Raw genomic sequence first — 27,620 nt, forward strand, 5'->3', positions numbered from 1 at the left:
TACAATTTTAGCTTTAGCAACTTTGTAACCATATTAAACTTACTCAACCATGCTATGCTGTTTTTAAAAAGCATGCTGTCCCAGTGGAAGGGGATTGAGAGCATTCCTGAAGTGATGTTAAAAGAACACAAGTAGTAATCTGATTCTCCCTTTAGGACATTAATCTTGTAACAGAAGTATCAGCTAAACTTGGCATTGATAATTCAATCACTCAGGAAGCAAATTTGCATTTGGCAGAAAATGGTTGGAAACACCTGCAACAAGTGCTAAAAACTGCTGTTGTGCTGAATGGATGTAGAAAATAGCCATAAAGTATCAGAGAATAGTCATTAAACCCAGTACTCATTAAGCAATCTGTGAACTCCACCAAATCAATTACAATGCTTTGAAGTCACCTTGAAATATTTATTTTCTTAGAAAACAGTATGTGAGGAAAAACTTTAACAAAATGCTTTTGTATTTTATACTTAATTAACATGTGTGAGATTTGCTTGCCTTTTTTACACATAGCTTTCGATGAAGTTAATAGCAACTGCACTATATTGTTCCTCATTATAAACCTATAAATCTCTTTCAAAACCATAAAATGCTGGGAGACCTATTAACTAATAGTACATTGTATTTATTAGGATCATGAATCCCTAATTTGTAATTTAGAAAAGTGCCAACTCAGTGAAAAGGTTATTTACTGGCAGATGTGTATGTTTTGTATATGTCTTTTTCATAAACCATTCTGATTTGTTTTGTTGATGACTGCGTCTTAGCTTTCACAGAACATGATTTGTTGCATTCTCTCATATACCCACTAAAAGCAGACCAATCTTGATATTTTTCATCACAGAAGCAGCCAAACCACTCTATTTTTTCTGAGACTGGCTTTCAACAGTTTCACAAGAAAGTATATTTTTTCATGCCATGCATTTCATTATATATGTGGTTTTGTGCAAATGTTCATAGAATCATAGAATCATTGAGGTTGAAAAAGACTCTTTAAGATCATCAAGTCCAACTGTTAACTGAGGACTGCCAAGTCCACCACTAAACCGTTTCCCTGAGCACCACATTTACATTGTTTAAACCTCTACCCTAGAGCAAAGTTCCATCTCCTGATATGTCCTTATTGCCCATAAATCAAACCAGGAAAGAGAGATGACACAGGCCGACATTCAAGAAATGTGACACAGTTGTGCAGTAACTTAAAGGCATATAGAAATAGAAGGGCTGTTCCTGTGACAGTCAGCAGAGACCTTCCTTTAGGTACTTTAAATACTTTACCAGATAACGTAGCCTTCTTTTTTCTCTTCACACACACACCCCCCCTCTACCCCCACCCCCACCCGCTGGCCACTCTGTAATTACAGACATCACCTTCACTTGCCAAGGAGACAAATACTCTGGAAAGACTGGAAAAGACAATTTAATGTTGTTTACATGTATAGTTTACTAGATGTATTGCTTAATTGAAGCTTGTCAGTCATCTTTTATAACTGTATTTGCTGATGTGCAAGGAAAACAAAATATATATGATTGCCTTTCGACAATCTATAAAAACACTAATAAGGAGGAGCATAATGTGAGTTTTGTTAGAACATTTTCTATTAGAAATAATTGTAATGACAGTAAAAGTCAATACTGTTGATTGAAAATATCAACATTACTAGAATTTAGCAATTACTAGTAACTTGTATTTAAAGAATAAAATCAGGGCTATTGCCTAGCACTATTTTTTCCTCTTTTCAAGTTTTTTGCCAAGGTGACAAAAGAAGAATATTCCAGGCAAAAGATTTTAGGCATGCATTTGTCCAGCACAGTACCAGGAAATACTGTAATATATTTACTACTGCTGCTGTTGGGCCCAGAGTTGAACTATATAATTCATCCAGAAAAAAAAACCAACCCAAAATATTACTCTTTCCTAAATATAAATGATTCATATTAGAATTATGTGCATGTTGGCCTGGCTCTTACTTTACAAATTTATTCTTGCTGTTTGCAGAGATTTCTATAGGTGACCATAGTCATTCCCTGTTATGGATGTAAATGACAACCACTTCAGCTCAGAAATCACTTCTGCTTTGGCACAGGGACAGCAGCACACCGCACAGTCCCCCCTTGGTAGTGAAGGGCCACAGGGCTCCCAAGGACTGCCTTGCAGGAGGAGAGGGAGGGCAAGAAAGCAAGGCAAATTCAACCTGTTTAACCCAAGGCACCTAGGGAAGGCAACAGGCATTTCCACAGGGAATGAGAAATCCTTAGATGTAGACCTTTAGAGATAATAGTAAGACCTGGAAGCATTACAGCTGCATCAGCAGTGCAGATGTGTACATTTTTATGAGTTTTACAGTTGAGTTTTTACAGTTTCTGAGGTGAAGTTTGTACAGACATGGCAGAGATTTCTTTAAATTTTCACTTGTCATTAATTTGATCCATCTTACTGTGGCTCCATCCATGCAGCAGAGGCCAGGGAATGTCTGAGTCATTTCTGAGAGAAGCAACCAAGAGGTACATGCATTCAAGGCCTCTGAATTTAGACAGATGCCTTAGGGTCTTCCTCATACTAAAGAGAATAAGCACAAACAATTATGACATACTCTTTGCCTGCTTTCTTCCCAGCTCCATCTGCTACAGATCTGCAGTTTCCCCCTCGACAAGCATTCTCTTTGGATGATATCTATCCATATTATGTCAGCTGAAGTGCACAGAGTAAATAGTACTAAAATGTGCCTTGTCTCCTTTATAGGAAATAGCCCATTTAGCCATAATGAAGAAAAAATATCAAGCTTCAAAGAAAATACAATGCCTATCAGACCCAGCATATCATGTTCTTTCAAGAAATAAATAAACAAACAAACAAACAAATAAATAAGTAAATAAAAGCTTGGTTGTTGTTTCAGGGTTTTTTTCCAAAGTCTGGGCTGCAACGTAACCACAAGTTAACCAGAGGTCACTTGTTTAAGCAGCCAGTCAAAAGCTGTGATTGTACTGGACAAATGTGCCAAAAAAACATGTTAACAAGGTAACAGTAATTCTCTGAGGCACTGATAGAACCTCTCTAGCTTATTACAGTGCTATATTGAAATGCTTTGATTAAGTCTATAAAAGTGCACAGAAGCCTTTGATTTTTGCATTCAAAAATGTCCATTCAAGAATACAGTTACATAAGAGAAGACTTCAGACATAGATAGGGATTTCCTTTCAAGCTGATCTTTAATCATAAAAGGTCAAACCTTTAACATTAAAAAACCTGAAAGGCAAGAAACTCTGGTACATTCTGTTATTGATTTTGAAGACCCTGACCCTTGCCAACTATCACAGGCCATAGAGGGCACTGTCAAAAGTACAGTAATAAAAAGAGCTAAAAAACTTGTTCAGTCTTTTTTGCAATACAAAAAAGAAAAAAAAAGGAAAAAACCACACACAAACAAAAACCTCACTGTGTAGGTGTCATGGCTAACACCAGCTGGCCACTGGTGAGATGGGGAGGAGAATCAGAAAAAGGTAGAATCCATGGGTTGAGATAAGAATGGTTTAATAATGTAAATAATGTTAATAATAATAATATAGTAATGAAAAGGGAAATAACAAAAAAGAGAGAGAGAGGGGAATAAAGCTCAAGACAAAACAAATGATGCACAACACAATTGCTTACTGCCTGCTGACCGATGCCCAGCCAGTCCCAGAGCAGCAATTGAACCCTTCTGGCCAACTCCCCCCAGTTGCTATATTGAGTGTGACATTCTATGGTACGGAATATCCCTTTGGCTAGCTCAGGCCAGCTGTCCTGGCTCTGCTCCCTCCCGGCTTCTTGTGCACCTGCTCACTGGCAGAGCATGGGAAACTGGTAAGTCCCCAATTTAAAGTAAGCACTACTTAACAGCAACTAAAAACATCAGTGTGTAATCAATGTTATTCTCATACTAAGTGCAAGACCACAGCACTGTACCAGCTACAGAAGAAAATTAACTCTATCCCATCTGAAACTGGAACAGTAGGACTAGCAATAGATTCAGATCTCAGGCACTCTTGTGAATAGTGGAAATCTGCAATTGCTGCAGCTAAGCTACTATCCTTTTCTCTAAAAAGCTTTCCTTTTCCTTTTGGCAGCAATTACTGCGGCTGGTTGATATTATGGAAGCATAGTTTCTGTTAATTAGAGTAAGCTAAAAGTTTTCAGAGCAAACAGTGTTCTGTTAGAAAATATTGACTTAAAGAAATATCATGATACTGTAAGCAGTTTTTTTCTGTTGGGCTGCAAGACTGCCTACATTCCCAAGCTTGCAGCATCAGCAGTGCAGGGCACACCTGCCCTGTATCCTCCATCAAGCCAGGAGACCTCTTAAAGTAAAGGACAATGTCATGCCTGCTCTGCCAGGCTCTCTGAATCCAGAGTCCTTTGACCTCTGAAGGACCCTCCTCTAAGTGATTGTTAGAATCATAGAATCGTTTAGGTTGGAAAAGACCCTTAAGATCATTTAGTCCAATCATTAAGCTGGCACTGCCAAGTAGAGACAGAAACCCACCTCAGTACAAGCTCCTTTCAGGTAGTTGCAGAGAGCAGTAAGGTCCCCCCCTCAGCCTCCTCTTCTCCAGGGTAAACAACCCCAGTTCCCTCAGCCGCTTCTCACAGGACTTGTGCCCCAGACCCTTCACCAGCTCCGTTGCCCTTCTCTGGACACGCTCCAGCACCTCAGTGTCCCTCTTGCAGTGAGGGGCCCAAACCTGAACACAGGATTCGAGGTGCGGCCCCACCAGTGCTGAGTGCAGGGGGACAATCACTGCCCTGGCCCTGCTGGCCACACTGTTTCTGACACAAGCCAGGATGCTGCTGGCCTTCTTGGCCACCTGGGCACACTGCTGGCTCATGTTCAGCCGGCTGTTGACCAGCACCCCCAGGTCTTTTTCCACCAGGCAGCTTTCCAGCTGCTCTTCCCCAAGTCTGTAGTGCTGCGTGGGGCTGGTGTGACCCAAGCACAGGACCGGGCCTCAGCCCATTGATCCAGCCTGTCCAGATCTCTCTGCAGAGCCTTTCTACCCTCAAGCAGATCAACGGTCCCTCCTGTCAGGATCTTTGTTTGAAAAAGGGCTAAAAAATTAGCTCAGGCACTGGACCTAGTATCATTAGGTCCCACCCTAGCTCTTTTTGACTGACTCTTTTTACTTTGCTCCTCTGACCGCATGGATCAGTTGCTGGCCCTTTTTTGTCTACAGTTAATAGCTGTAGTCTTCAGATGTGCATGGAAGTGTTCAGAAACCTGACAATGTTACCTGAACCAGAAGCTGAGAGGATATCTATCTCCTGTCATAGAAAACATGGAAACTTCAGATGTTTTCAAAACTGGCAAGCTCTGAGAAAGCCTTGGGACTGTAACAGGAAAGAAACCACATAGTCCAGATGCAGGAAGACTTCAGGACTTCCCAAATTCTGCTGAAGAGTGACAGCACTGCTGTCTGAACCACCTTCAGTCCAAAGACCTCCAGGCTTCCAGGGGCACGTACCAGCTGCCTTCATTTTCAGAGGGATGCCCATGAGTCCAGCTTGCCTGAATGATGGGAGGACCTGGGCACCCCAGCCCAGGCTCTAGGAGATTTGACAGCTGGCTCCTGAAACTGAGAATCTGATAGCAGCAACGATCAAAGGATTTCAGGAATCTTAGTCCACATTGCTGAACATGGAGATTCCTAGGGAAATACCATTTATTGAAAACGTTTCAGAATTTCCTGCTTAATCGTCCAAAGTTTGACTATCCATGGTGTTAATAACAGAATGTCTAGTCTCATGCTATAGTTGACAATATCCACAGAGAAGCTTTAGAGGCATTTTGATAATTAGCAGCCTTGTAATTCAGAATATTTTTATTCATACTTTAATGCATGGAGTTTTTTTTCAGTTCAGTGAAGTTATATTTGTCATGTAAGTGAATCAAGACAATCTGAAAATAGTCAACGGAAAAAAAATCTTGCGTAAGAGAACTTTCCACTAGCACATTCTCAGTGGAAATCTGTACCCGTACTTTTCCCTCCTGTGTCAGATGCTGTCCCCTGCCACTGAAGGAGAGTCATTTCAGCTGTATGAATTCTGGTAAGAACGGGTAGAAAAAGGTCTGTGTTCCTTAACCACAAAAGATTTTCTGTGGTAAGTCACAGAACATTATCTTGTGCACCTTTAGAAAAGAACTAAATACTTATTTCTGTAGTTCTGAGGCCCTCTCACCTGAAGAAGATGCCCCTGGCAATGAGCAACTTGCAGAATAAAGGCACCCCGTACTGTGGTATCTTCTCCCACTTGACCCATCAGGAGGAGCAGCTGGGGAAGTTCTTCCCCTAATACCTGGGAGTCAGCACTCTCTGAGTCACTGCAGAACATGTTCAACTGCAGAATAGGTAGAAGAGTACAAAGCAATAATCTTCTGGTTACTACACATGATAGATAACTAGGACTAATGAGCTATGAGGCTAAGCAAGAGTATGCTTGCCGTCAATAATAAGACACCTGATAATTCTCAGGTGGCCCTGCAGTCATCAGGTCAGGAATGGTCTGATCTTCCTTGTTGCTTGGTTGCCACCCTTCAATTCATCATTTTTCTTTTAATGGGATTTTACATCTTCCCATGGCAGTAGTTTTCCTCTTGAATACTTAAACTCCCACAATCCTGTCTGTGGTTTTGCTTCCAGTACCTTACTTGACTTTCACATGGACTTTCTCACACTGTGACAGCAATTGGATCTGTAAAACCGAGCCAAGAACATGCAAGCATGCACCAAACTTGGCTCACAGACCACAGAGCTCCTGCACATGCATAAAAGGATATTATTTTTTGCATGTTTAGAACTCTCTTGCATTGTGTGATTTCTCTGTGCATTTCAATTGTGGCTATATTCTTAGCATGCTTCTCTGGGAAAAAAAAGGGGTTTTTCCCCCCCTGTAAAGTCAAAGACACACAAACTTGGAGAAAGTGCTTTGCTTTTTACCTTATGACTTGTGTCACAGTGAGGTTAATACTTAGGAGCTGGTAGAGGCATTTTGCTCTTTACAGTGGTTGGTAGCAAATAGAACTGGAAGGACAAATGCCAGCATTCCTGGCCCTGAAATTTCATGAGTAGACCTTGGATCAGTACAATAACATGAATCTCAGTTCTTTATAAATTGTAGCCTCCATTTTTGTACTGTCTTTTCCTATAAGCAAGTGAGAAAGAGATTAGGATGAGGAGTATCTCAATAAAAAGCTTATGGCAAAAGCACCAAAATCTTACCACTGACATACCTATTACAGTCTCTGACTTAAGACCAACACAACATATATTGTGTTTGTGAAGCGTTTCTATGAGTGGCATTGCAGGAAAGCATGTCATTATCAATCAGAAGACAGGATTCATCTGTTTAACGGTACCATGAAAAGGTTTCTTTGGACTGACTGAAGCCATATGAATAAAAGAAGAGCACTGTGATTAAGGACTTTTAAACGGTTGTTGCTTAGTGTAGTATTTTAGGAAGATGGATTTTATACATGAAAACACAGTGATCAACAAGGGATGTGCATGGCTTTAAAATATACTTGACAGTGCAGTCAAATGACATGACTGTAGCTCATGCAGCTTTAACTTTTCCTGCATGTATATTAGTAATGCTGTAACTATCTTAAGGACTTATTTTGTCAGCACAGCACACTCTGTAAGCCTCAGGCAACTAACTCCACTCTGTCCTACTATGATTGTGTTTCTGTGATTACATGAATTAAGTGGTGTAAATCTGTCTCTCATACATCATGTGCTGCAATCACATCTTTGGATTTCAGTTTTATGTCACAAACGTTGATTAAAATCTTTATAAATGCCGGAATGTGTACAACCTCATCCTGTTATCTTAATAATAAAATTGTTCTGAGAACAGCTGAAATATGGAACCTGCTTGCACCGTGTTTTACGGGCATGGTAAAGCCATGTGCTGCTTGTATTCTGCTTCTCGCTATAATGCTATATAAAACATTTCTGCTATTACAGTAGGGGACATAATAAACAGCAAAAATCATCTGGGGGGAAAGGAAAAGTTTGCTGCTGTTCCCAGGTGGAAACATGTTTTGAAATCAGAAAATTGCAGCCATGTAGCCAGTGAAATGATGAAACTATGCAGCGCTGAATCACAGCCTTACCGTTTGCTTTCCACAAGGCACTGAGCAGAACACCACTAATACACACCCCAAGAGGTAACTAAAGATTCTTCTCACAAACTGTGCTATCAAAAACCAATTGTCTGACTCTGTATGCTTGGAAAATAAAATGAACCAGAGTGTTGGAGTAGTGGTATTGTTTCTAGTAGTTTAGTTAGGAAGACTCTAGGGGCTTCAGCACTTTCTTTAGCATCTGTATAGTCTTAGTCTGAACAGGTTTGCCTTGGCCTCTGCTTCTGTAACTTATTACTGAGGGCTTCCCAAGGACAACAGGGTCAGGGCTTCTTGTAAATGAATGTTCCCCATGGGACTGGTAATGAAGAGACTGTTAACTAATTATCAGTCTGTTTGGAAGGCATTCATTTTTTAATTGACCTCAAAGCACTCAAGGAACAAAAGGAACCTGAGCAAAGATGATTTGGGTCCAAGGCAAACAAATGAGTCGTTTTCTTTCATGGGGTAATGACATGGGTCTATTGGAGTCCGCTAGACATAAAAGTTTTTAAAGTTCAATATTTTGTTGATTAAAATTAGGAGAGTTCTGTCAGACAACATGATCTGTATGTTAGACAGCTTTCCCTCCCTTCCTTCAGCTGTCATTTTCTGTGCAAACATTGCTCCCATCATAACTTGTCAGGCCAATATTACAATGGAATTAATTTAAAACATAATCTGTTTCCTTTTAGTTTGAGTAGGAAAGTTCAATTCTGTGACTTGAATGTCAGGTGCAATTTTACAGAGGCTGCTTGCAGGGCTGTTATACCCCACAGAGAAGATAATTACAAAGTCAGAAGGAGCCTTAGGACTTTTTGGTTAGGGAACAAGTTTTGTCCAACAAAATGATATTTTAATTTTCACTATTTGAATATTGGCTGAAATGATGGAAGTCGTGTTTCTAATTTAGTTTTAACTGCTAAATAAGTTAATGCAGAAAACATGATACTGCCGTTTGGGTTGGGTTTGTTTTTTTTTTTTCAGATTAAAGATAGTTGTGAGTCAAATTCTTCTACAGCACTGTTTTTCCTTTGCATATATGAGTGACAGAATGCTGTGAGTGTATTGGAGGAGAATAGTTATCTATTATAGAAAATTAATAAGGTGATCATGAAGAGTTCTCCCATGCTCCTGATTTCATGAGTAGAGCACTTTAATTGAAAACTTTGAAAAGCAGGTGCTCAGAAATGTCATCGCCAATATCCAAATCTCAAAAGAGTGGGCAGGGGTTAAAGCTGAATAAAGTTTTTGTTTTAACTCTATTCATCATACTTTTAAAATAAATATTTTTTAAAATACAGAAAATGAGGTGGAAAATGATAATTTAGAAACAAAACTTCAGCTGTTACAGTCCTTTATAATTCTGAGAGGTAGGAAGCTCTGAAGTGCCTAATCGCAGAACCGCGGACTAGCCCCGGTCGGAAGGGATGCTGACAGATCTTCTGGTCCAAGGTGCTGTGGAAAAGGGAGCCGAGATGGGACTAACTAGCACCCTTTCCAATCATGTCTTGAAAACCTCCAGCAGTGGGGACTCCACCACATCCCTGGGGAAATTGTTCCAGTGATTGATTGTTCTCACTGTGAAAAAATTGATTTCTTATGCCAAAATGAAATCTCTCCTGGTGCAGCTTCTACCTGTTGCCCTTTGTCTTCCTCCATGTAACTCTTTGTGAATTGAGATTCTCTGTCCTCTTTGTAGCTGCCCTTTAAGTGCTGGATTACTATGATGAGGTCCTGACTGAACCTTCTCTTTTCCATGGAGAAAAGACCTAATTCCTTCAGTCCTTCTTCAAGGTCAGGCTCTCCACCCCTTTGATCATCCTCATGGCCCTCCTTTAGACCCTCTCCAGTCTGTCCACATCTTCCTTGAATTGTGGGGACCAGAACAGGACACAGAACTCCAGGGGCAGCCTGACAAGCACTGAGTAAAGCAGGATGATCATATCTCTATCTTTGCTAGTAACAGCCTTGCAGATGCAGCCCAGCATCTGATTTGCTTTGCTGCTGCTGTGGTGCACTGCTGACTCATGTTCAGCTTGTTGCCCACCAGGAGCCTGGGTCCTTTTCAGCAAGGCCGTTCCCTGGCCATGCAGATCCCAGCCTGTACTGGGCTCTGTGGACATTCTGTTCCAGGTGTAGGACTTTGCATTTGTCTTTGTTGAACTTCATACTGTTAAGAAATTACACTGCTTTCTCCACAAATGGCTGAATATGGACAGGTCTGAAGCAGGTATTTCTAATTTTAAAGAACATGATTAATGAAAGCCATATCAAATTAATTTAATCTGCAGGATGAAGGATGCAGAGCTATCTTCTCTCCCTTTAGGCTCTGTCGATGCATACAGGGTGACCAATTTTGAAAGCACACCTTGGATTTACTCCTTTTATTTATCAATATTTATTCTTTGCTGGATTTATGAAGCAGTGTATGTTTCTGTTCTCACCAGTCATACAGTTAGTCCTATCACTCTATCAACAGAACAGTACCATTTTTTTAATTTATGGATAGGATAGAAACTGTAAAATACTGACTGCCTCAGAAAGAATTGTTTCTGAAATTGTTAAATTTGCAACATGACCCATGAAAAATTCTGACTATTGTAAAATATTTTACATGATCATACTTCCAGTTCTAACAATGTAACCAATGCTTGCATCAGATATTGAGGAAATCTGGCAATGAAATTTTTAAGGGTAATGTTGTATTCCATGGGGTTTACTGCTCCTTCAGATTGTACCCTCTGCAAGGAGTTACCACACTCGAATCAGTTCTGGCGTTTTGATACACAGCAGAAGCATTTATTCAGCTTGAGAGTTGTACGTTGCAATTTTTAAAAGACTCTTGTGAGGTTTGTAGCATGTTATGGGGACACCAAACTGCAATATATCTGAATATGAAACAAGTGCTTTATAAATTGTTTTATCACACTTCAAAGCAACATGCTAGCAGGATTGCCAAATTCAACTGCAAAACTTGCCAATTTGGATCATGTGAAGGCAGGTGTGAGATTACAGCTGTAATAAAACTGAAATTGAATACTGGTAGCTGAATTTGTAGTAGGCAATTGATTTGATTTATATAACATAAGCCACATGAGGAGAGATATGTAGGTCAGCATCTTCAGTTAGAAATAGTGGTTAGGAGAGTTGTGGTGGGTAGCTGGGAACTGCTGAGTTAATACTAGTCTGGCAAAATGCTGGTGCAGCCCAACTACATTCTGTCAGACTTGTCTGGGGGGACACCATTTGCAACAAGGAAAAACTAGTCAGTTATATCCAAACCACTTGTGCCATAAAAATCTTTGCTAAAATTAGTATAAGAACACAGACCATATGGAATTCCCCAGGGCAAAAAAGGGTACATTAGCTGTAAGCACATTTTCAGCCTGCAAAATATTTAAGGTGTATAAATACACAAATCAGTGATTAAGCTCCTTTTAGAGTAACAGTACAATGTATTACAAAATGCAAATGGTGAAGGATCCTACAGGAGGCACAATCAAATATAGCCTGCAGAGTTATGTCCAATCCAAGCAGTCTCTTATATCACAGATTTGCACAAAAGAAGCGAAAAAATCCAAAATAAAGCACACACACACCTTAATTAAAACAAACAAACAAACAAACAAACAAACAAACAAAATTTTGTTTTGAGAAAATCGTGTCTGCTTGGTTTTGTCCAAGGAGCTGGAGGTTTAATAAAAACAAACACAAAATTGTAATTACAGCTTTTAAAAAGGAAACTAAGAGTAAACATATAGAAATGACTGTTGGTCAGAAAATCTCCAGTCACCATTCCCAGGAAAGGGCTAAAGTTTTTGTCCAAGTTGTGAGTCTTTGCAGACTGCAGTCAGTCATCATCAGTACAAACATGCTAGGGCTTATAAGCTGCAATTTCTGAAGACTTCGACTTTGCAAAGCATACTGCAACCTCCTAGGCCTACAAACACTCCATTGGTGTGGAGCAATGGAAAATGCTTTTGCTTTATCTATAATCTGACCTGATTATAGATATATACTATATAGATATATACTATAGATTATAAACCTGACTGAGCCTTCGGTGCAGGAAAGAGGAGGAAAAAATATCTTGAAGCAAAGTATGAAGAGTAGAACAATATTTGTATTTTTATTTATTTCTAACAAAATGCAGGAAGTATATGGCAGGGGAGGAGAGAAAAACTAGAAGCATTGTTCTAAAAAAGCTGATTATAGTTTAGCAAAGTTGTGATGAAGGCTGGTGATTAGTATAGATGATTTAGGAAGATACATTGTTAGGAGAAGAAAACAATGGGGTAGCGCAGAAGTTATGAGCATTTCTGATGAATGTGGGTTTCATATTTCAGCAGTCAAGAACCACATGGCTGAGTGAGGATCCAGTGAACTAAAAAGAAGAAACTTAAAGAAAATCCATGTGTAAAAAATAAGTGCAGTGGAAATCTGAATTAGTTTGTAGCAACCAAGGTGGGAAGTCATTTTTGTAGCAAAGAGAAAGTAAGACTGTAAATAAATAAGCAAAAGAAAAATTAATATTGCTACAAAAATGACTGCTATACTGAGTTCAATATGCTTTAATTTGTCATAATACTGAGCATAACATAATGTCTTAAAAATCTAGACCCATGGCTGTTACTCACTAAGCACAGTGCTTTGATGATTAGCATTAGTTGAGTTGATAGTCTGACAATTATGAAAAACAAACAGAACCAGATAGAAAAGAAAAACAAAAACTTGAAAATAAGAAATAAAACTGAATTTTATAAAAATTCTTGACTTCAGCAGCACTAGAGGACATTATCAGTATGGAAAATATAAACCAGGGGTCCTCAAACTTTTTAACCAGGGGCATGGCTCGCAGATGAAGTGGCAGGCAGTCATCTGCAGCTGCTTGGTTTCCCCCCCAACCCCCGGTGGGGGGGGGGAGGGGGGGGCGGGGGTGTTCTGTAAATACCGGGGGCCGGATTGAGGATCCTGGGGGGCTGTAGTTTGAGGACCCCTGGTATAAACTACCACTGTGGCTTGAACTGGAATAGTAGATCTGCCCAGTGCTTTCCAATGAGCAAAAACGTCTGGGTTTATTGAGGAAGGGGGATATAGACATTATGGATTGGGTAGGGTTTTTTTTATTTAATCATTAAATTAGAAGCACTACTTCTAATGACACAATATTTCAGCTTTCCTTGCCTTTCTGACATCTAATATAAACTCAGAACGTTACTGTTACTAATATAATTCTTACTGTGTCTTCTTATGGTACTTCTGCAGTCACATGTTACCTGTTGAATAGCTTCACTTTAACGTGAGAGGTAGAGGGTGAGGCAACCGTTGTTTTGCCGCTGTCATTTATGTTCAACGGCAGCTGGCTCACCAGTCCCTGTATGTGTGGCTTATGCCTTAGATGCCCAATTTGAGAATGGAGAAGAATTAATTTATTGTGTTGGGAGGGTGTAGTAGACATAGCAAACAATCCTTACAATATTTTGATGGTCATGGGATATCTCTTTTTCCAGGTTTATAACAGTGCTTTATATCACGGTGCTTTTGGACATGACTGGGACTTGTATGTGGTACTGCCGGACAGTAACTGATAGTAATGAAATTATTCTTCCTGAAGGAGTGTAGCTGTGAGCTTTTAAAAAGTCTTGAGACTGCTAGAAGGAATCTCAGGGCATTATAGTTCATATATTATGAACTCTTGCAGGAAAAAAAAAGATTAAGCTGGGGGTGATGGGTCAGGGTTGAGGAATGACTGAATTTCAAATTAAAAAGATTTCACTCAAAAACTGAAACAAAAATTGGAATAAGGTGAAGGCAAACTCACTCAAGACAATGTTTATTCTAAACATGTGCAAACCTCTTTTTGATGCTGTCTTTAAAATGATGCAGCAGCTAAATGTATTATACACCGGGGAAGCATAAACCTTAGGGCCTGATTCTCGTCACTACATAATAGGAATGGTGAAAAGTAGCCTTAAAGTAGGTATAAATTGCATTTAAATCTTCTTTACGGCTCAGCAGTGGTAGAAAGGAGGCTCGATATAAATGAGAATCAGGTCCTCAGTATTTATTTAACCCTTGGGCTTTGTATATCATTTTATTTGCACCTTTAAGAGATTTGCAGAGGGATTTTTAATCAGGATTTGGTGTACAGAAAGCTAAATGTTTTCATTGCCTTACAAGTAACTTTAATCATAGAGGCAGATCATTCTTGCTGTTTCTCAAGAGGGAATGGTAGAATTTCCTGCCTTTGTACAAACTGAGCTAAATGTTTCTGACACCCATAGTATGGTGTCAATTGGAAATTCACATTTCATGTAATAACAGACCATTTTAATTTCATGAGCTAAAGAATTGGTTTCCACTTGCAAATTGTACCAAAGAAAGCAATATCGTCAGAAGAACTGGCACAGTGCTTCAAGAGATAAATCTATTGAATTAAATAAGAGGCTTTCATTACCTTTTACATTGCATTTCCGTATAACATAAGCATTAATTAAACTCTTCATTGCTTTCTCCTATTCAGCAGAGCACTTGCTCAGTCTAACAAGAAATGCTGCCCAAGAAAATGTGTGGCACCCAAATACAGTCATTAAAATACACTTACTCAAGCAGAATGGAAGGAGGGGTAGAAGAGGAGAATGTTTCGGTGTGTTTGGGCAAGTGGGACCTATATACAGAAATACATAATTCCTGTTGTTCAGGTTTTGACAGCAAGACAGCTCTGATGACTTGTAACAGGTCATCTTGCTAGGTATTTCTCTAGGCATTTTGAATACAAACAGAAAGCAAGCAATTATCTTTGAATTTTTAAGTATACATTTGTTTACGCAGAAGGCTTCTTCAGCGTGAGGAATCGCTTTTGGCATGAGACAGTTCTACCTTTTGAAGTCAAAACAGCTCTGGGAAGAGTGTCTTCCCTCTTGCCTGAGGAATGCCCAGCTATTGCAAAGCTGTTGATACAGATGCAAAGTGTTCCAAATCAAGCAGTCAAACCTTAAAGAACCCTTGGATAGCCCACCTTCCTTAACTGAAGAGACATGCTGTGTTTTTGGTTCTGACACATTTCTATCAATATTAAATATTACTAATCCATTTTTTCTTGTGATTCCAGGGGAACATCTGAGAATCTGCCCTCAGGAATATACATGTTGCACCTCAGAAATGGAGGACAAGTTAAGCCAACAGAGCAAACTGGAGTTTGAAAACTTAGTGGAGGAGACAAGTCACTTTGTACGCACCACTTTTGTATCCCGGCACAAGAAGTTTGATGGTAGGCTGAATATAATTTACGTATTTTCAAGGTTATGGGATTTAAAAGTCAGTTATCCATAATAGATTCTAATGTTCTTTTCTTTACAATTAGATACCACATTTGAAGTTCCCATTTTTGCTAAGATAAGGGTTAACTTACAGCTGGTATGCTTATCAGCCTTGTGAGTATTGCCTTTGATTACAATGACATCAAGAATCAAACTGTTAAGTGCCTGCAGGCTTTTCTAATGTTGAAAAAAGAGATTAGATATTCATAGAGAGGTTTATAATTTTTGTGTGCTAGTTTAAAATGCAAAATTTAGGTTTGCAATTATGTTCCCTGTTGCAAGATGAACTGTGGTTCTCCCATGATTTTTGTTATTGCAAGACAGTTCTTTTGTAGTCTGCCTTTTTGTAGCCTTAAGGCTGTAGCTTTTTCCTGCATGATTTTCTTGTGATGTAAAGAGACTCCTAGAGGGCTTCTGGCTTCCAAACACTAAGGGCTCAGTTGCATTTGACAGGGATTTTCATGCAAACCACTTAAGCAGTATCGAACACATCTTTTATAGCTAGAAAGAATTAACAAGAACAGTTTGGAGGGTTTATTTGTTTCTAATCAGTACTCCAATCTCTTCTGGTCCTCAACCTTTGTAAGATCAAAGGTTCAGTGTTGCAATTTGCTAAACTCATCTCTTTAATAATCAACATTAAGCAGTTTTTATGGTTGTGTCTGTATTTACAAATCACACTGTATTGAGCTTTTCTCATAAATTTCTCATAATTGCAGATTATCAAAGAGTAAAAGAGCTTCAGAATATTCAGTCATGGCTTTATCTAAATATGAAATCTGTATTTGTGTTCAAAGTGCCCCCCTGAGCATTTCTGCATATGTGTAAGTTGGAAAGGGTCTGGCACTAAGCAGCATTTCAAAGAGGATTGCAAAGCTGCATCTTTGCATGCAGGTAGAAAGGTGCAGTAAAGCTGGTGTAACCCAGGTAATAGGGCATGGGCACACATGTAGGAGGGTGGTAGAAAGGTTATCCCTGAAGTTGGAAGCTTCAGAACTCTGAAGTTGCATTCATAAAAAAGTGAAGATGTCTCTTAACTCTTTGGCGTAATTCTGTGTCATTTTTTTTATCCAAATAATGGGTTTTTTCATTTTATGGTATTGATTCTCAGTGAAATTATGACACAGAAAGCAAGATGAATTATAAAAGGAGGAAACAGGAAATGTGTAATATAAGGATGAGCTGGAGAAAAGTCCTCAGCAGGAGATCAGATGCTAATATAATTCAGAAAGTATCCTTAGTCCTTTGAAAGACTGTGGTGTGGGTGACTGTGCAGTGCTCTGCATTGTGATGGCTTCCCTTTTGAATGTGAAGCTGGAGCTGTTTTGTAGTGGATTTTCAAAATTTTACTTGGCTTCAGAGGACCTAAAAAAAATCCAGAAGTTGAGTGCATTGTTACAATATGAGTAGGCCAGCAGAACAGACATTTCAAACCATCTATGGCACATACAGGGCTTTTCTCTTTTTCTAGAGGGAAGCCAGGGTGATTGCTGGTGTTCAGTGAGCAGTGCAGTTTACTGAAAGCGCTGGGCTCATTGAGCACAAAGCTGAGATGGCACCTTACTAAGTCTTTGGCAACTTGAGGCCTTTTTATACTGCAGTGAACTTAAGCACGTTATGGCTTTTTCAATAACCTGAAATTCTGTATCTTAATACTGACAATAAAGTATATAGCTGGAAGTTACTTACATGTTGTAAATATCATGTTTTGGGATTCTTATGGATCTGCTCTGTAGAAAATTGGATTAAAGAACTAAATGCTTTCTTCTGGTTTATCATTAATGTTCTAAAGAGAATTTGCAATGTGAAATCTTACCAAAGAGCATTTGAACTTTGTGTAGACCTTCAGTATTTTAATGCTACTTTAAAACTATTTAGAAGTTGTTCACTTATATTGAAAAACTTCTTAGTCTTTCTATAAGGGCAAATACATTAATGGAAAAATATATTAATCTAATAAGCTGTCTTTTGGTATAAAATGAGCTAGATTTGTTGCAGTTCAAAATGGGATGATGCTTTTTGGTATAAAGCAAATATTGGATTGTTAGATCACGTCAGTTGTTGTAATGCTTCAAGAATCTTTTTTTCTTTGTTTCAATTTGGTGCTTTGATTGTACAAGGGAGTTCTGGGACATGATTCTGCCATTTGATGCTAGTACACCACAAATAACAAAATAAATATAGCCAATTGTGAGATTTTTATGGAAGTTTTGTACAGGACCTGTGTTTATCAAGAGCAGCATCTCTAAGCAATAACAGAATATTTGAACATTTAAGTAATGTTGAGATAGAGAGTATATTATCATTGTTGCCATGGGGAGTTAATTTAAGCTAGTGTTGCTTCCATCCTATTTGCTCATGTAGACGTTTGTATAATTTTGCACACTCTTGAAAGGGACATGAAAGATCTTATAGATTTTTGCAATTTGATTTCTGCTGTACCATGCACGTCTTAGGGTAATACTAACCTTTGCAACATAGACATATTCTAGAGGTATGTGAATCCTTTCTTGAATTATGATCTGACCTTCATATGCCTTGCCTTTCTCATCTTATTTGCCTTCTTCCCACAACCATACACATAAGCATAGATGGAATGCTTTTATGATTTCTGTTTTGATAGGTAACTTGAGGTCTGTTTTCCTTTTCAGGATTTTGCCCCAGATTCCTATTCATGATTTTATCTACAAAGAATCTCAATCTGCTGTAACTTAAACACTGTCTCTTTAGCCTCTGGTAAGACACACATTCCTACACAGAGTCGCGGAATCAGAGCATGGCTGTGATGTGAAGGCTCCTCTGGAGATGGCCTAGTCAAGCCCCCCTGCTCAAAGCAGGGTCAGCTGCCACAGGCTACCCAGGACCATGTGCAGCTGCATTTTTAATATCTCCATGGATGGAGACTCCACAGCTTCTTTGGGTAACCTGTGCCAATGTTTGGTCATGCTCACAGAAAGTCTTTTCTTGTGTTTAGATGGAATTTCCTGGTTTTTGAATTTGTGGTCATTGCTTCTTGTCCTGTCACTCAGCTCTGTTGTAAAGAGCCTGGCTCCATCTTCTTTAGTTCCCCCACCAGACACCTATATACATTGATGAGATCCACCTGCTCCTTCTCCATGCCGAGCCGAGTCCCAGCCCCGTCAGCCTGTGCACATAGGAACAATGATCCAGTCCTTTCATCATCTTACTGCCCTTTGCTGGACTTGCACCAGTATGTCCATATCTCTCGTTTAGTGCATACTGGGAAGCGCAGACTTTGTGGCCTTGCTAGTGCTGAGCTGAGAGGAAGGTTCACCTCCTTCAGCCTGCTGGCAGTGTTCCTACATCATTTCTATGTCAGTTTTGTATTTCATTTTACCTGAAGTGCAGTACTTTCCAAATATCTGCAAGCACTAATTACTGTAATAACTATAAGCAGGAGAAGCTAAATATGAAATTCATAATAGAGGACTTGAGAAATTATTAAGCGTTTTGGAACTGGCTATGATCAGAAGAAATTATGCCTTTCTTTTAACTGGCAATCAGTTCTTGCATCCTGAAGCTCTGTACAATCTTATTCATTCCTTTGTCTTCCACATTTCTAAGGTGCTGTCACTGTGTTGGGACTTTTAACTGCTCCATTCTTCTAGATTAATTTTTTCAGAAGTGTTTCTCATAGTATGTGAGGTTCAAAGATGTCTCAGAGCCAAAGGTCTGACAAAAGTATTTTTCACTTCGTTTTCATATTCTAGAAAATTGGTGTGAATTAGCATGAGTCACTACACAGCATACCAGCTGCCATTGTTTCTTGGCTGAGCCTTATGTGCAGATATTTACATCTGTATTGCCCACATCTTTTTATTTGCTATTGCATTGCCATACTCTATGGTAATTTTCCAAAAAAACCAGTATCTGCAGTTTCACTAATGGGTGCATAAGGATCCAGATAATCTTCTCCTGATAATCTTGCCTGAGAAGGCAAGCCTCAAAATGAGAAAAATTCCTTTGAAACAGTAGGTCCTCAGTGTTTCTAGCAAAGAACGCAATACCTGTTTCAGCAATGGGACTCACAAACCTTTCCAAAAACTAGGAAAAGGAACAAAAAACCTTTCCAGCAGACAGGAAACACAGAAGAAGCGAAGAGTTCCAGCAGATGTGGATTTTTCTTTTACCTCAAATCTTAGGATAGGACTAATCCAAATAAGCAGACATGTAATGTTCAGCTGTTCCTTGTTCCTAGCAATAGACAAGCAATCATGCTCCAATTCTTGGACCCCCACTGTATACCTCAAAGCAGCTTAAAATATATTATGCTCCCAGTGTAGCTGTAATAGTATCATCTTATTATCACCGATTCCCTTGCATAGTGGTATTGCTGAGCAGCTGTTTCACAGAGAAGCCAATTTCTTTTAAGTATTGCTCCATCAGCAGCCAAAACCAGCCCTACCGGAAGGTTTGGTCATGAATGCTAATGAGGAGGCAAGTAGCTGTTCAGTGACATTTTCCCACTAATCCTTTGAATAACTATAGGAAAATTATAGCAAAATATTTTAATTTACCTAAATAGATCGAAACCTGATAAAACAGGTTTCTGCTCATCCTCATTAAAAAAAGTAGAGTAGTAGTCTTGGTAATGGTGTTAAAAATGAAAGAATGTCTAAGAATAGCTGTCATGAACTTGAATGGATATGGATACCCTTCAGCTGAATGTGTGAGGCATGATGCCATTTAAGGAAAATAACCTGAATAGTGTAAATACCAATCTGCAGCTGCATTGATCTGTCTTACAGGGATGCCATCATTCCCCATGCTCCTATTTTTTTACAGTCTAGGAGAACAGTGATCCATACCCATTAGTGCTGCTTATACTTCTTACAGTCATTACCAGCAGTAGCAGTGTAAATTACAGGGCAGGAAAGAAAGTTTCAGAGATAATCCCCCTAGACAATACCTGCAAGAACATCTAGCATCGCAGACACCCTGTATTCTCTTTTCTTTTCTTGCACAATTTATGAAAGAGTTTGGAGAAAAATAGTGGTTTTTAATCTTTCCTTGATACTAGAGCTGACAAAAGTGTGTTTTGTGAAGCTGCTTTCCAACAAAGTAAGAAGTCTTACATGAGACAAACTCTTGTGGCCAGGTAAAACTATCTCATTAAACTTGGCAAAGAAAGCATAGAAAGTAAACTCAGGGTGATGCTGGAAGTCAGAATACACTGAGGTTCAGTTGCACGGCCAATGTAAGTCTTCTGCCCTCTGCTCCCCCTTCCTCCCATGCCAGCCTGCCAGCCCCACCTGAGCCCCAGCTCCTGCTTGAAGCCACACTGACCTCCACAGACTTCGACAGGGAAGGGGACTGTGGCAGCACAGGAGCCCACTTGCACATCGGTGCTGGCATGGTCGGTGGGTAAAGGATGGACTTTCAGCAGGATATTTTTTTTCATGCTTTGCTTATTTTGAAGGTGAAAGGGCATGGTTGTCACAGGAAGATTTTTATTTTGTTTCTTTGTTTTTTGGAAGCAGGGGAACAGAGAGGTCTGTCTTTTCCACAGACCTGTTTGGGAGGCAGGAAGTTTCTAAGGAGTGTGGAAAAGTCAAATATATATATAGCATAATCTAAGTACTTTATGCAACTACTTGTATTATTCTAGCGCTGCCGTGTCTGCACCAGAACATAGGCACCACCATACAAAAGCTGAGACACCAGATATTTGGGGTTTTACTTCTGGCCAAGGTGATGATATTTTGTTTTGGTTTCTTTGCATCTGTTACAAGATTTCAGTGTCACTGTGCAATGTGTTTCCTATCAAATACAAAACCCACAGCAGAACAGGTAGATTTTTAAAACCCCACAACTGTTTGACTGTAACGTAGCTAGCAGGGCCACAGTTTCCATGTACATTCATCTACTGCTATAACACACTGCACTTGTCAAAATACAGGCCGTAGAACAGTCAGAAGCCTTAAAAAATGTAACATCTTCTGGCTTGTAGTATGTAGCTGCTTGCAAACCTTCATTAGACATCTGGTGCAAGTTTCTAAAGTTTACAGAGATTCTTGATAGAAGAACCCTTACCTTTTATTTGACAGGAATCACCAATTTGAAAATAAAATATTCCACACCTGATCCAAGTTCTGTCACAGTTAATAATAGCCTAAGAGGTGTATTTATTGTCTACAGATGATTTTAAGGTCTAATCCTCTAAGATTTGTGCCGAGATTACTGTTTATTAGTTCCACATACTATGTCAAAATTTGTGAATTAAATTAGATCAAAATAAATTGTGTTTTAATAATTAACCAGAAGAGGAGAGCTGGCAAACCTGCAAAACTTGGGAAGGAAGGATTGGCGTGGTAGTGAGAAGAGTTTCCAGCCAGGGGTGCCAATTCCTGTAACCTGGTCAAGTCCCATGGTGAAGGGCAGCGCTGCAGGAACTGGTGCCTTCTGCATGCGCCCTGAGGCTGGAAATGCATCATGTGCACTGGGGTGGCCTGGGCTCTCCGCTCTTCTGCGGCTTGGTTTGCTAAGTGTGGCTGGTCAGTGGAGCATGCAGTCTTCTAAGGAGCTGCATCAGCTTTATGAAGCTGCCAAACAAGGACAAGCCGCTACCCTGTGCTGGAGTAGGTGGACATGACCCACTCTTAAATGAATCTCATTAGAAAGCATGTTGTCCAGGTACAGCCAAATCCAAACTCTCAGGCTTTGAGAGGGCAGGGATCCAGCGGTTTTCCTGTGAAACAGAAAGCAGAATTTGCCTTGCTGAATGTTAGACATCCATGGTGTAGGGTATTCCTGTGGATTCCCTTGGTAGTCAATAGGGAATGACAGGTGCAAGTCATGCTGGTCTAAAGGTTACACCTCAGATACCTCTCCCTGAAGTGCTTATTTCTCTGTATTGATTAGAGAGGGCATTTAGTTGAGACACAGATGCTTATACTGTGGACTTACTTATACATTTGTTCAGACAAATTCCACCCCAAGGAATGGAATAATGGAGTGAAACATCTAAAACACTTTTGAGGATCAATTTGTGCTTTATTTACCTCTTTTACAAAAGTCATCCTCTGTTTTTCTCTGTAATATTTGTGGGGGAAAAGGCTTTAAAAATATTGAGGCAAGTAAGCACTATGGTGGTCAGGTATTATGCTGCTGGAAAAAAATGCTATCCTGTTGACTTCAAATGACATTTAATCTTTGCTGAAGCTCTGAATAGCATACATTTTTAATATTTTATGATGGAAATTGTTTTCCAAACTATGAACTTAGTGTCCAAGCCTTAAAAATACTATTGCGTAAGTAAAATTACTGATTTACAAATACTAAAAGCCTACAATTAAAAATGCTTCATATGTATATTGAGAAGAAGAGTAATAAAGGACTTGGCCTCAAGTCCATAACAGTGATGCAAGACATCAGTCTTCTGACAATCAGCCATCAGAGGCTCTGTTACTCATACCTGATTCTTAATGTGCAGGTAGGTGCTCAGCTGGCACACAGAAAGGACAAAACCATGCTGTAAGAATCAAAAATAAGGACTGTATACAAAAAACAAGCTACAAAACAAGGGTATTCATACATAGTGTTGGTACCCAGGATAATGGGAACTGTAGCCTTCTCATTTGTTGTCCTCAACCCTCATTAAATGCAGAAATGCTATTTTTTAGATGAATCTCTTGACTGTAATACACAGGCATTGTTGTCTTTTTGCTGCCCTTCTTTTATTAATACTTTTGCCCGACTGTCCAAATAACTGGGAAATTAAAAGCAAACTTGAAATAGTATATAATACAAAGGATCCTGTAATATTTGAGAAAATATTCAGTGAATCACTGTCCCTGTATCTCTGCTTATCTAAAAGACTTTTTAGAGTTTATTTTAAATTAAAGTTTTCTTTCTTCCTTTTACCTCTGCTATGTGGTTTACCAGAAAAATATGGAAATGGCTTTTTCTGGGAGGAATATCTTAGAAATGTCACTTTTAGCAGTAAGATAGATCCCTTAGGGAGTGAAGGGATCTATATTCCAATGTTCCATAAGAGTACTTCTAGTTTAAAAACAGGCATATTGAGGTCCTATTGTGCTATACTTAGTGGCAACTGTGAAAGTTGCATATATCAATCAGAGCTACCCGATCTTTAGGAAAAAGGTAGGAAAGACGTGGTGCAGGGTTATTGCATCTGAAGTCTTCCCTGCTTGCTATACATTAGCTCTCATTCTATACTGATAGCTGAGAGGTGAAAGTAAACATATGCTGCCTACCCTCCCATAATGCAATCTAGCTGCTTGCCTGTGTAGGGCTGGTAGAAAGCAGCAGCCTGTCTCTGTGTGGGCAGCCCCGCTTGGTGCTGGTGAGGGCTGACAAGCTGGTTAGAGTAACACCATGCTTGTTGCACAAATGTTGTGACACCACCATAACTAGCACAGCTGCTGCTGGCCAAACTGCTACAGACAAAATAAAAGCAGAACACCAAGATACAAACCCTACTAGATTCTCCATACTGCAGTATTTCTTGCTTCTTGGTACTGTGCATGAACACTCAGGTGTCATTTCTGAAATCATGGGACTCAAATGCATGGCTTAATAGATAGAGGCACTTGTATTATTGAAATATTAATATTTTCCTAAATATATTAGAACATTAAAATTCACTGATTCTCCATAATGTTTTTATGGATTGTTTTTCTGAATAGTACTGATACAGTTCCCGCTCATTCACTTCTTGGGATATTTACATAAATTTGGATCTTTATTTTCAACTTTCCTCTTTTCTAAGTTGTACTGAAATGGTTTTGCTTAAAGTCCTTATTGTACATGCATCACATGCTCAGTTTACTCTGGAGTAAGTGTAGATTCATTTACAAGCTTTATCAGAAATAAACTCTTTCATTTTCTTCTAGTTTTAACCTGTGTGCTTTATGCATTCAGAATGGTGTATCTTTGAAATGTCAGATGCATGTTTCCACAATGTGTAGGTTAGTTACCTATCATTAAGAGCAGTGATATTGTAAGGGCAAAGCATATAGCAGGAGATTAGCTGGAAGAGAGGGGGAGAAAAAGAGAGAGGTAGGACCAAAAATTCTATGTCATGAGTTGTCTATTATGACTATAATAATGTAAAGGACAGCATATAGCTTACAGGAGCAATCTTTGATGGGTAATGGTGCAGGTTTTGTGGAAGACAGCCTTCATATTAGTGGAGAGACAGATGGTGGACACCATTGCTACTTGAAGCGTGCTTTGAATCTATACCAAGAATTTTAATAAAATGAACAACAACCCTTAAGGGCGAAAATATATCTTCTTTAATATATGGCAAGTTATTAATTTAACATTCTTTGGTGACATTTTTTACTGTGAATTGATACTTCTCTGTGGTATTATGGGAACATCTAGAAGCCATTCACTATTTCTGAGTTAGGAAATTCATCAACACACAGCTAAAAGTCTGTCCTTGCTCTTGGCGAGCTACACTCATAGTGCAAACATTAGACATATGTGAAACAGGAAGGAGGTGAAAACAGCTCATTTCAGTAATGTAGGACATTTTCAGTCAATGAAATCTCAGCCAGATCATGGCCAAAAAAGGGCAACAGGAGGTAGTTGTGGAGTACTAACTTCAGTGAGTGGGTAAGACATATGAGATTTAATTTTTACTCCAATAGGAGGAACTTGACTACACAGGTACTAAAACTGTGCTGAGGAAATACATTCTGTTGTTATCTGCTTTTTCCTTATTCTGACATTGAAGCATTTTCACAAGGGCATGCAACTTAAGGAAGGCATCAGTTTATACATATTTGTTGTATAACAGTTGAATCAAAGTTTGGTAGCACCATGGAGTTACCGCAGGAAGATTGAGGTGATCTCCGCTTTATGTGAACTAGTTCTTGAAGGGGAAATTAGTTCTCTAGATGGGAAAAACCCAACAAGCTTTCATAGCATAATAAGAAGTGAATGCATGTGCAGGCATGCAGACCAGGAAATTTACTATTTTCTCAGCACAATTAAGACTAAGCAAGTAATAACTGCTTTTTTAATTTCAAAAGCTGGAAACAAGTGCTTGAAGAAAACATCTTGTTTCAATAACTACACAAAGCAAGAAGCAAGATTTGAAGTTGAAATATGTATTTCTTGTCAACAAAATGTTATACAAATGTAGTTTTGAATTTCAGTAAATGCAGGTATTTTTAAAGATTTTAAATGAATTGTAAAGGTTATTTTCAATGAAAAGTCCAACATTTGCATTTAAAAACGAGGAAACAAATTACTATAAACTTTTTTCCAATAGTACATTTTATGGTACAGTGAAGTTCTATAAATTTGCAAAAAGCATCAGCACTGCATTTTTAATTTTTACAAGTTTCTGATGCTAACACTTTGATCAGCTTTACTAGCAAATAGCAAACTCTTCCAGGAAAGCAGTGATTTTTCAGCGTCTACTGCTGTATATATCTCCATGACTTTCCTGGCACTCCTACAAGTAAATAACATATTAATATAAGCTCTTACTAAATAACTGGTAGGGGGAACCTGTCGCACCTTCTCTGGATCCTAATGAAATTTCAGTGCTGGCCATGAGCTGAAGATGTTTCCAGGCTATGAGGAGCGGATCCCAGAGTACCAGACATTTCAGGATGGTGTTTGGACTCTGCCCAAATGCAACTAGTTGGTATCTGCTGCCTTGTAAAGAGAGCTACAGCTAGAGGAGAGCTACAGCTGTGACATTAGTCTCCTTTTTAGTGTGATGCCCAGAAGCCATCTTCTTCCTATATGCAGTCTGTAGTTGAGATGCAGCTTCCTATTTTGGCAGCAAAACACACATGATCTGATATTTTTAAAGGCCACTGTGCACTTGTAAGCATGTTGGTATTCAGCTTCTGTAAGTTTGTTCACGCACTGGATTTTAAGTCTAAGTAAGGGTGTACAGGCTTGATCATTCTAACCTAATTATGTATCAGTAGGGGAGATTTGTTTGTTTCTGTTAGCTGGAAATGAACCAAGAAAAATTCCACGTTTAGTGAATCTCATTACATTGCCACATCCTAATTGGACCAGTTTTGCCACATCAACCCAGAGTCTGATCATTACTTCTTTAGTCTCTTTTTCTAGCAATGCAGTCAATGGGAATCCTGGCATTTCAGACAGAGGCAAGATGCTGCTAAATCAACCAACTTTCTTAACTACTCCCCAGCTGTATAGTGCACGCTATACCAAACACAGCGTTTTTCTGTGCCAATGTGGAGTTTGACGTGTCATGTCTGAAAAGTCACAGTGGCATGAGAACAGTTTGTAAATACTGGAGAAGAAATGGAGAGCTGAGTGGTGCTGGTAACAATTTCCCCAATAGGCTAATGAAGAATACCCTCTATCACACATTACTGTCTCTAAGATGCTTCCTGGGATTTCCATTCTTGAAATGTCATTAATAAATGGAATGTCATTAATAAATGAAGTCCTCCAATGCATTTGTCCTGATCCACTCTTCTAACATTTTGGCACAGCCATCATTTTATCAATACCAGTTATTAAGACATTGTAAAGATTCGGTTTCATTCTGTTCATTCTAGTGACTTAAGGATATTATTTAACAGATACATAGTTGTTCTATTTAAATATCAACCAATCTATGTCTCTGTCACACTCTTTACACTGGGCACAGATACAGCTCCAAATGCCAGTAAGTGGACTGAAACAAATAAAATTAGTACTCTGTGGAAGCTTGTGTCCAAGCTGAAGTTATTTTAGTGTGTTATACTTTTTACAGCAGTCCACTGCCAGAGACTAGCTTCTCAAGCAAGTTGTATGGTGACACAATTAAAGATAGGGGTAAAGTAAAATGCCTTTCAGAATAGGGATCCCTATGTGAAAGCTTCACTGTTTAATACAAATGAGATGTTAAATATCAAGTGATCATTAAGGAAATTTAAATTAAGAATTTACACAGCTCTTACACTGGAAATTACCCTACAACAGACTTTTCTCTCCTCTGCCCCCCATTTCATAGTCATGTTATCAGACTAGTTAAATGACTATGGGAATATCTTCCGTATTTTTAGCAGTTTCAATGTCATTCAATCTCTGTATAGATGTGATCATTGGATCAAGACCTACATTATTAAATCTGCATACCCTTGTATAAGTACTTCTTTTAATGCCAAAACAA

At 39.0% G+C, this 27,620-nt stretch overlaps 1 protein-coding gene across 1 annotated transcript in view; it reads left to right on the plus strand.

The window, feature by feature from the left end:
• The window catches only part of GPC6 (glypican 6), a 774,486-nt gene that overhangs the window by 216,891 nt on the left and 529,975 nt on the right, over positions 1-27,620 (plus strand). The window contains exon 2 of the mRNA XM_037377910.1: positions 15,271-15,429. Within this exon, the coding sequence (XP_037233807.1) occupies positions 15,271-15,429 (159 nt within the window). The remainder of the gene's footprint in view (positions 1-15,270; positions 15,430-27,620) is intronic.

Source organism: Falco rusticolus, chromosome 2 (assembly GCF_015220075.1).
Source record: "Falco rusticolus isolate bFalRus1 chromosome 2, bFalRus1.pri, whole genome shotgun sequence".
In the NCBI taxonomy this organism is placed as follows: domain Eukaryota; kingdom Metazoa; phylum Chordata; class Aves; order Falconiformes; family Falconidae; genus Falco; species Falco rusticolus.